At 42.0% G+C, this 11,311-nt stretch overlaps 1 protein-coding gene across 1 annotated transcript in view; it reads left to right on the forward strand.

Moving 5' to 3' along the window:
- Window positions 1–8,695, forward strand: part of LOC136668194 (gamma-aminobutyric acid receptor subunit alpha-1) — a 34,786-nt gene extending 26,091 nt beyond the window's left edge. The window contains exons 7-8 of the mRNA XM_066645550.1: window positions 2,157–2,359; window positions 3,056–8,695. Of these exons, the coding sequence (XP_066501647.1) occupies window positions 2,157–2,359; window positions 3,056–3,373 (521 nt within the window). The 3' untranslated portion in view covers window positions 3,374–8,695. The remainder of the gene's footprint in view (window positions 1–2,156; window positions 2,360–3,055) is intronic.
- The last annotated feature ends 2,616 nt before the right edge of the window (window positions 8,696–11,311 follow it).

Raw genomic sequence — 11,311 nt, forward strand, 5'->3', positions numbered from 1 at the left:
CAGCGTCCAGCTCCAGCGGGAGAGCGTGTGACACAAGGACGGAGGAGAATCTCAACCTGGCCTCATCACACATCATCTCTGTGAATTTACACTTAACTCTGTCCCTGCTTTGGTTTGTTTCTGAACAAAGGCCTAGGATGCTTCATTTTTTTTTTTTTTTTTAAACTTGAACTGAGCTGCTGATGAATCGAAGAGAACTCTTCACAAGCCGTAATTCCACAGCAGCTGGGTTCTACCTGATGGACACAGTGCGCCTCAGTGCTTTATTCTTTATGACACTTTTAATAGAGATACAGTGACTGTCTGTGAGGAGTGTGGTGTGTTCTCTCTGTGTCTGCGTGGGTTTACTCTGGGTGACTGTCTGTGAGGAGTGTGGTGTGTTCTTTCTGTGTCTGCGTGGGTTTCCCCTGGGTGACTGTCTGTGAGGAGTGTGGTGTGTTCTCCCTGTGTCTGCGTGGGTTTCCTCCGGGTCACTGTCTGTGAGAAGTGTGGTGTGTTCTCTCTGTGTCTGCGTGGGTTTCCTCCGGGTGACTGTCTGTGAGGAGTGTGGTGTGTTCTCCCTGTGTATGCGTGGGTTTCCTCCGGGTGACTGTCTGTGAGGAGTGTGGTGTGTTCTCTCTGTGTCTGTGTGGGTTTCCTCTGGGTGACTGTCTGTGAGGAGTGTGGTGTGTTCTTTCTGTGTCTGCGTGGGTTTCCCCTGGGTGACTGTCTGTGAGGAGTGTGGTGTGTTCTCCCTGTGTCTGCGTGGGTTTCCTCCGGGTCACTGTCTGTGAGAAGTGTGGTGTGTTCTCTCTGTGTCTGCGTGGGTTTCCTCCGGGTGACTGTCTGTGAATATTGTGGTGTGTTCTCTCTGTGTCTGCGTGGGTTTTCTCCGGGTGACTGTCTGTGAGGAGTGTGGTGTGTTCTCTCTGTGTCTGCGTGGGTTTTCTCCGGATGACTGTCTGTGAGGAGTGTGGTGTGTTCTCCCTGTGTCTGTGTGGGTTTCCACCGGGTGACTGTCTGTGAGGAGTGTGGTGTGTTAAAATATAATTAAATCTGAAGAAAAAAAACCTAAAAGGAACACTAGGGAAGATGTGTGTTTTTGCTCCTGGGGCACCCCCTACTGTAATTCATTTTATAGCATAGTGTTGAAATCAATATTGAGGGGAAGGAATGAGGGTGGTTTCCTGCCCTCCTCTACATGTTAAATAGTACAGTTTCTGCAGTGCTGAATCCAGAGTAGCAGCAACAGAGTCTCTGTTCTTTTTATCATAGATCATTGAAGCCTCAAAAAATACCTGAAGCTGCCATTTTGTGCTAAAAATATTACATAGTGTCCTTTAAACTACATCAGGGGGGTCCAAAGTGCGGCCAGCTGTAAGATTTTAATTGGCCCGCTGCATCACTTTTAAGAATATATCATTAGTGGCACTTGGCAGCGCTGACATGAGCCACTGCTTAGTTATCAGTGTGTGAAAGTGGCGCGGCGATTAGGCCCCTTTACAGGAAAATAAGCCCTAACATATAACACATGACAGGGATGTCAAACTATACACAGTCGGACCAACAGATCATCGCTGGTCACTGCGGCGTGACCCAGTGAAACCACGGCTCGGTGGCTCTTGTGTCGGAACAGTATTGGTATTACACACCGAATGGAGACCGACATATCTCATAATTACGAGATACTGAGAATATTTTTTTTATTTTGTGGCAGCTATACGCTTCTGTATTTTTGATCTCCTGCAGCAGTAAATGCTCTAAAATCAGTAATTAATAAATATGAACTGTTTTGCAAATTAATGTTTTTCATAATTTGAATAACTTTTATAAATAATTTATAAATAATGTACTTGGAAAGAGAGACTTAAAAATTTTGATGTGATCCAGTTCGGCCCTTTGGACGCCCCTGAACTACACTGAGCGTATAAACACATATAAACTGTTTTTGAGAAGAGTTGAAAAGTCATATGACCAGTTTACATATTAGTAGTGATTTAGTATAAATTAGTGGTTCCAAATAAAACAGCTTAAGTAAACCAGCGCAGTTTAAATAAACTTTGTGTTTCTCACAGTGTGTTATCATCTCCCGGGGAATAACCAATCAGAGGCGAACACTGTGGTAAAAACTGAATCTAAAAAGTGAAGTATATGTTTTTGTTTATTCTGGTTTTCAGGAGTGACCACCGTCCTGACCATGACGACCCTCAGTATCAGTGCTCGAAACTCTCTTCCCAAAGTGGCCTATGCTACGGCCATGGATTGGTTCATCGCCGTCTGCTATGCCTTCGTCTTCTCCGCCCTCATCGAGTTCGCCACCGTCAACTACTTCACGAAACGAGGATATGCCTGGGACGGAAAGAGCGTGGTCCCGGAGAAGGTACAGCACTTTGTTCATCAATACGTCCAAAATATTACTGATTTCTCTAAGATATTAACTGATGCTTCATTACTGGCATATTTTCAAAAGTGAAAGTGTATATACCATGAAAAACTCCTCTTTTAGGTGCATGTTCACATTAAATTGTGAATCCAGAGCCCACCAACCCACACACTGTGAAACAGGAAACAGTAAATTTTCTGTTTCTGTGAGTCAGAAACACAGGATAAAACGAGTCGTTCTGATTCTGCTCCGCTTCTGACCTCAAGCACAGAGACTTTAGTATGGCCCCGCCCCTTCGTCTGACTCTGTCCAATCACAGCACTGGACCCGTGTTTATGTGAGAGCGCAAAGATGAGGTTAAACTCAGCAAAATACACACAACGAGCGCGGAGAAATAAGAGCACTGAGTAAAAACGGAGAAGAAAGAGAACAGAGTGAAAACGGCTAAAAACCAGAGCTTCTGCTCCTCGCTCCTCACTGCTGTGCGCTCGGGGTCGGGGTGAACAGCGAGCGGCTCATTATCATTTAAAGAACAGGTGCTGAAAGCGGGCGTTCTGAACGGGGGAAATTATTTCATTAGTGTTGTATAGCTGTTGTTTCTGGTTGTTTTAGGAGTGTAGATATTAATATATGTGCTTAATCTTCTGGAATGTGATGCTGCACTAACCTGCTCCACTAACACTTCATTTGCAGCAAAAGAAAAAGAAGGAGTCTCTGCTGAAGAAAAACAACACCTACACTGCAGCCACGGCAACTGCCTTCGCCCCCAACATCGCCAGGGACCCCGGCCTGGCCACCATCGCCAAAAGTGCTCCTCCCCCACCAACCGAACCCAAGGAGGAGCCCAAACCCAAGCCCCCAGAGGCCAAGAAGACCTTCAACAGCGTGAGCAAGATTGACCGGATTGCCAGAATAGCGTTCCCCCTGCTCTTCGGAACCTTTAACCTGGTCTACTGGGCCACTTACTTGAATAAAAAGCCCAAACTCCAGGGCGCCCTGCAGCCCCACTAATCCTCACCCACCCTGGTCTCGCTCTTTCGTTCGTTCCCCTTTCTTCCTTTCTCTTACTTTCTCTACTGTCCGGTTTATTTCAAATGTCTCTTTACAAGTCAAACAACAACAAACAAACAAACAAACTGTGTCTGTTAGTGGTCAAGTCGTCCCCAGAGTCCTCACCTCACTCCTGTGTAACATATCTTCTACAGTGAAAAAAAAGATGGGAAACAGAGACTTGTGTGCTTCAATATGTGCTTTTTAAAAAATATATATATATATATATATCTGAAAATATCAGATAATTTCACTTCTACACTTATAAAGAAAAAACGAACTGTGTATGTACTGTATATAAGCAGTATATAGCTATATATCCTGTGTCAGAGATCATTCTGCAAACGCACACACAGTAGAGCAACACACCAATGGGAAAAAGAGGTTCCTACTACTTTCTTTTATGTTCTTTATTTATCTCAGTGTCATGAGGGGAGCCACAGCTCCGCCGCGCACTAACACAGACCCAGCCTCCTGGACTCTGGGTACCTCCAGAAACTCTGTAATCGGAGCGGTGGGAAATTCTGGTGAGGGGAAACTTCAGCCTAGAGGTACTGGGAGGGCTTGCCCTTAAGCGTGGAAATTCATAGAGACCACGATCTACCGGGACACAAAGGAAGGATACCAGCTGTGTTTGTCCATGTGGTAGAGATTGTTTTCCAAGTATCAAACACATGTATTCCATCTCTGGAAAGTTGGAGAGTGCTGGTCTCTTGGGAAGCTCTCAGAGTTTGAGGCATTCCCTCACTTAAGGACAAGGCCTCCCTTTTAGTCTCAGGTTGGAGTTTCTCCAAATTTCCTGCGTCCGAGTTTCAGACATTTTTTGGAGTCCAGGAGACGAGGTAGGTTCTGTGGTAGAAAAAAGAGATGAATGATACCCACCATGGCACTTTCTTTTCTTTCTCTTTCTCTCTCTCTCACTCTCGCTCTCTCTCTCTCAATGTCATCGCATTACACTTTTCGTGTTGTACAGAGGTTCTTTGCATGGGCTGATTATTATTTTTGTAATTTGGTTCAAGTTTTTTATTGGTTTCTGCTTTCCATGACTGGCAATCAACTTTAAAAAAAAAACAAAAACAAAAACAAAAAAAAAAAAAAAAAACAATCACAAAAAAACGATGCTACCTTCAAATCTTGGATTCACAGTTGAGTGTTCTTCCATTTCTCTGTTGTAGATCAGAGCTTGACCCTCTTCTGTTTTCTATGGAGATAAATATAGGGTTTCAATAGCAATAAAAACAAACACGTCTCAGTGGACGACAAGTCACTCGTTCCTTCATTCGTTCTTGGGTGTTTAAGAAGACTAGAACCATACGCTGTTTCTTAGACGTATATTTATTTAGTTGTAAATATTATACGAGTTTGAGATGTCAAGTATTAAGCGGTGACCTCTGAGAGTGGACTGGAGAGGGCCTTTTGAGTGACTTTGTTCTTTATTTTATTATGAAATAAGAAGGGAACAAGGTTAAGGTCGTAGCTTTAGCGAGATGCTCTCTTGGACGGAATGTGAATGACAGGGTTCGAGGAGCGAGGAGAATTAAAAACTGTAATATTGTGGAGAATGCATTATTTTATCCAGTATTAAATCACAGTTATTTGTTGTTGTTTTTTTGGCTCTCGTGGCACGGTTGCACGTTAGGGACACGTTAGATTGAGAAGATGACGTTATGTTCCGCTGTTTTTTGCTGCTAGCTGCTAGCGCTGCATTGGAAAGATTCACTGGACGTTAAGAGCAGTGTCTTTTCGATGAAAGGGTACTTCCTAGGTGGCGCTCTAATTTCAGGTTTTTGTGCATAAGTTGTCTCCGGTTGACCTTTCAAAACAAAATATATATATATTATATTAATAATAAAAAAAAACACATTAACTCAGTAAGTACCAGCTACACTGCCTTTTTGTCTCACATGCTGTTTAAAGACAGGCCGGTTTTGTTGTGTAACTGTGGTGAAAAGTTACGTGGTCTTCTCTAGTCAGTATCATGGTCATATAAGGAGTTCTGGGTTCAGCTGGATGCCCTTACAAGGAGTTGTGGATGTGGTTGTGATTTCAAAAGAGATCCTCGTCCAAAAACACTACATGTTACATGCTAACACTGCCCTGAATTACTGTACATTAAGCAATTCAACAATGCTACATGTTAAATATTAATATTTATCTGAATTAACGATAATTACCAGCTCATGTAGTCCTGTATCAGAAATGCTACATGTTTAAAGCTAATTACCATTTCATCAAAGAATTATCTGTCAATAATGCTACATGCTACAAGCTAACAGTGCTCTGAATTACTGTCTTATTAAGATGGTCCAAGTGAACAGTGCTAAAAGCCACAAGCTGAAACTACTTTGTGTTACAGTCTCATTAAGGAGTTTATTTTCAATAATGCTATATGCTACAAGCTAACACTTCTCCAGAATTCAGGTGAACCAGGAACTCCACATATGGGCATCCAGCTCAGATCTGGAACTCCTTATATGGTCATGACGCTGACTAATGTCATTACAACATCAGTGGGCTATTAGCTGCGCAGGCTAGTACAGTGTTTTACAGGCTGTAACATAGTGGCATCTCTGTTTTATTATTTTTCTGGTACCATGTCTCTGTAGGGTGGTGTTCATGAGGCTACACTACACTTGCATACGGTCGTCATGACAACTGACATAAGCCCATCTACATAAACGTTTTGGCAGTTTTCTTTTTCATTAGAGATCCTTCAAAATACACACTACATCTGTGAGCTTTGATGTTAATATAATATAACTTCTCTATTGGCTTAATTGTCAAAGCATATTATAACAGATGACTTTGGAATAACAGTGACATAATGTCAATGAACCCTCCCACACACACACACACACATACACAAACACCCCTGGTAAACAACATAAAATATTATCTTGAAAACATATACCTCATATTTTACTTTATTTAGATTTTTTGAAAGAGTTAAATGGTTCTAAATGTCATATTTAAGTATAATTTGTAGTTTTTTTTTCCCTGGAGGAAATTAATAAAATATGTTTCTTGATCATCATATGACAAGTTTACGTCACATGACTCTAGGTTATGTCAAGGCTTTGTGGCCTGTGACATCTATTGGTATAAGGCAATATAAAATTGAATGTTCTAAGTAGACTTTATGTAGGTGTTACATGGGTTTGAATAGGGCTTATATAGGCCTACATAGATCCCTGTATGTTTAAGTAGGTCTTTTATAGGTCTAAGTAGGGCTTATGTAGACTCTATATATAGGGCTTTTATGTATAGGGCTTATATAGGTGTGTGTACAGATTATATAGGTCTAGGTAGGGTATATGTAGGTCTTATATTAGTCTATGTAGGATGTAGGTTTATAGGGCTTACACGGGTCTATGTAGAGCATGTGTAGGCATTATATAGGTTTATGTAAGGCGTATGTAGGGCTTATATAAGTCTATATAGGTTTATGTAGGCTTGTATAGGGCTTAAATAGGTATATGAAGGGCTTATATATGCCTTTTGCATATCTGTGTAGGTCTATGTAAGGCTTATATAGGCCTTATAATGATGTTTGTAGGCCTTTTGTAGGTCCTAATATTGGTCTATATAGGGCTTGGTAGGTTTGTGTAGGGCTTATGTAAGTATATGAAGAGTTTGCCTAGGGCTTATGTAGCCTTTATTTAAGTGTATGTAGGTCTTTGAAGGTCAGTGAAGGGCTTATGTAGGTCTGTGTAGAGCTATTGAAGGTCAGTGTGGTCTTTATGTGGGATGCAGGTGTTTGCCGGTCTGATGTGGGCCTCATGAAAACTGCCTTACAGTTATTTTCTGTAGCACGATGTCAGTCCCTTCTCAGCAAGCACTTATGGAACAAACAAACAAACAAACAAACAAACAAACCTGTCGAAGCTCTTTGTTGTTTTGTCGCCTGCGAGAAACACTGATGTTTATCATATTACACTTTTACGGAATTATTTTAATGTAGCAATATCCAAATAGTAAGGGCTTTTTCATGATCAAACACATCTGGACACATCTGTGCGGTCCAGTCCGGGGTCAGTGTGTGAGTTTGAGTTTATGCTGTAGCTTTAAAAAAAGAAGAAGTTTATTGTTTTTGTTTGTTTTATGCCCTGAGTTTTAGCAGCGCTAGATTATATGCTATCTTTATTATTGCTATTATTATTTATTATGCTGATCGTGTGTGGGTTGTTTTTTGATGAGTTTAAGAATTTCATTTAAAACCCATTTTTAATTTTCATAATTTGCTGTAGAACATTTGTTGAAGGATTATCTGTGTCCCAAAACCAACAAAGAAACAAACAAAATAGAAATAAGGGGTGGGGCTTGTGACTGGCGATGAAATGCACTCTGGGATTTGTGGGATGATGTGTATGCAAGTGGACAGTGACATATGCCATTGGACACTGCTCTTCTGGAGCCAGATTCTGGTGAAATACTTTATAAATGCGAGTATATTATTATATATATTCACCAATCAACCACAAGATTAAAACCATAGCCAGGTGAAATGAATGACACAGTGATTATCCGGTTGCAGTGCCCCTTGTTGAAGGGATGGTATATCACCACTCGTCCTTCTTCTGAACACTTTGGGTCGGTGCTGACCGCTGTACACTGGGAACACCCCACAGACCTGAGTACTGGAGACTGACCACAACATTATAACCATCGCAGTGCGTTCCTCCAGTCTTTACACTGAACATTTCTCCTGCTTCAGCATCAACTCCAAGAACTGACCCTTCCTTCACTCACTGCCTGACATTACCCTCCCCCTGGAAAGGTGGCGCTGTAACAGACCATCAGTGTTGCTCCCTTCACCTGGCAGTGGCTGATGGCTGCATCTGGCTGTATATACAGAGGGAGAGAGAGAGATGTCCATTTTTACGCCCGAAGGAGGAAGAAAGATGGTCTTGTACTGGAATATAATGCATATATAAATATAAACTTACTGCATTTATAAATACTCCATGAAGATACTTGTTCTAAAGATGAATATTGTTTGTACAAACCTATTGTTATGCATTTTGCACATTAGAGGCATAATTTACATTTACGTAGTGAGCTTTGTGCTATGCAAGGATAGCTTTGAACCATGCTAATTAGCTTTTCCCCCTTAAACTCATTGTCTTTCAGATGAACAACAAAACAACAACAACAACAAAGAAAAAACTGTAAAGAAAAAAGGAGCTGAACTCTTTTAGGAACCATGCACCCTGTTTAGCTGTGGATACTCCCAGGTTATTTTCTCTTTTGCCAGTCGATGATAATAAAAAAGAGACATAAACACACACCTTTCGCTTTATTTCTCATTGAAGGTTCCAAATGTGGTTGTTGTGTTATTATTTTTTTATGTCAAAGGATTTATTAAATAGAAAGTTATGCTGGGCGTCACGTTGGAGCAGCAGGTAGTGTCTCTGTCACAGCTGCAGGGTCCTGGACGTTGTGGGTTTGAGTCGCACTCCGGGTGACTGTCTGTGAGGAGTGTGGTGTGTTCTCCCTGTGTCTGCGTGGGTTTCCTCCGGGTGACTGTCTGTGAGGAGTGTGGTGTGTTCTCCCTGTGTCTGCGTAGGTTTCCTCCGGGTGAATGTCTGTGAGGAGTGTGGTGTGTTCTCCCTGTGGCTGCGTGGGTTTCTTCCGGGTGTCGTGTCGTCCTGTGAACTGGTGCCCGCCCTCCAGTGTGTGTTCCGGACTGGCGCCCAGTGATTCTGTGTAGGCTCCAGACCCACCCCCACCCTGGAATGGATAAGGGTTACAGACTATGAATGAATGAATAATTTTACTATGAATGAGAAAGTGTCACTGCAGGGGGAGTCTCTGACCCACAGCTGCGCTGCAGGGTTTCGGGGTCCTGGATGGGATCCTCTCCTGGTGTGAGTGTGTGAAACTGTCCACAGGTGTTAGTCCAGGTTGTGTGCTCTTTCTGTGATTTTCTTTGTAGATTATATAAACTGAGTCAGCACTGAGTGATATAGGTCCACATATTATGAAAAATCCCTTGTTCAGTTTGTGTTCAGTGTGTTAAAGTGTGAATCTGGAGGCCGTGTTTATGTGAGAGCACAAAGACGAGGTTAAACTCAGCAAAACAGACACAACGAGCACGGAGAAATAAGAGCACTGAGTAAAAACGGAGAAGAAAGAGAACAGAGTGAAAATGGCTAAAAACCAGAGCTTCTGCTCCTCGCTCCTCACTGCTGTGCGCTCGGGGTCGGGGTGAACAGCGAGCGGCTCATTATCATTTAAAGGAACAGGTGCTGAAAGCATTCTGAACAGGGCTGTTTACACAGGGGGAGAAGAGGGGGGAGACATACACAGGTGAATATCCTAACAGAGATCTTGAAATAAGGGAGATTTGAAACACTGAAGGTTTTAAGGTGGTCTCATTGTCTGTAGTGTGTGCAGTGTTTGGATGATATGCACTTTGTCCTCGGTGCAGAAACCCAACTCAGTGGAGGAGGAGACTCAACTTTCTGCATCTCATTACAGCTCTGAGAGTTTCGTTAGCCTCATCAAAGCCACTGGGCGGCTGGGGGACGCTGTGATGAATCTCGATTTTCAAAAGTGTTTGAACTCATGATGAAACTCAGAGCAAGACAAACACCACTGCAGAGTTTGGGAAAGTTTCCCCGGAGCCAGAAAGTCATCTATGACAAAGTGAGACCACCTTAAACCACCTCTATCTTCAGGTTTTTTATTTATAAAACTGTATGTTAAAGATATGCCACAGAATAATTATTTTCCAGTGTTATTCTCCGCTTTTCTATAACCATCCACCAACAGTCAACAAACCATCTACAGACTGTCAACAGCCTGTCAGTTGACTGTCACAAGCCAGATTATTTCCTGACTCTCAACAACATCAGAATAGTCCTTTAGGTGAAAATTAAAGGTGCAATGTCCAACATTTTTTCACCAGATGTCGCCCTAGAGCACAGCATTTCAGAACCAAACATTTATTCATTCTTTAATTGTCTGTAACCCTTATCCAGTTCAGGGCGGTGGTGGGTCCGGAGTCTACCCGGAGTTACTAGGCGCGAGGTGGGAACACACCCTGGAGGAGGCGCCAGTCCTTCACAGGCCCATGCAGACACATGCAGAACACACCAAACTCCTCACAGACAGTCACCCGGAGCAGGGCTTTAACCCACAACCTCCAGGCCCCTGCTGTATGACTGTGACACTACCTGCTGCTCCACCATGACGCTTCAGAACCAAACAAATACTTGTCATTCGAGGCAAGGCAAGGCCAATTTATTTATACAGCGCCTTCCGTGCACAATGTCAATTCAAAGTGTTTTATATTAAAGTACATAAAAAATACAGTAGAAAAATAAAAAATGTAAGAGATCATAAAGTTTTAAAAACAATTAAATTATGAATTAAAAGAAAATTAAAAGATAAAAGTACAATAAAATAGTAAAAGACAATAAAATAAACAGAATAAATTAGAGATGTAAAAATATAGACGTAGACTGAAGTGTCAAGTGCAGTGCGTCTCAAAGGCACAGAAGATCAGGAAGGTTTTTAGTGTAGATTTGAAGATTGTAAAATTAGGGGCAAATCTGATGCGTTCTGGGTGCCTGCTCCAGATGCAGTCAGCATAGTGACTGAAGCCATGACCAAAGCCACAAGCTTGAAGCTTACAGCAATTGTGGAAAGTCACACTGAGCCAAACAGAGCTCATAATATTCACAACAAATTCATTGAGTAACAGCTAACATCATCATGCCAGTCACTCATGAAAACAGACTTAAAACTTAAATAATAACTAACATATTTTCAAAAGTATTTTACATAAAACAGCGCTTACAGAGGTCCACAAAACACCAAAAGACAAATAAAATCACAACAACACAAAGGGTATAAAGCAGCACATGGAATATAGAAGTCCAGAGAGAACAGGAG

Source organism: Hoplias malabaricus, chromosome 15 (genome assembly GCF_029633855.1).
Source record: "Hoplias malabaricus isolate fHopMal1 chromosome 15, fHopMal1.hap1, whole genome shotgun sequence".
Taxonomy (NCBI): domain Eukaryota; kingdom Metazoa; phylum Chordata; class Actinopteri; order Characiformes; family Erythrinidae; genus Hoplias; species Hoplias malabaricus.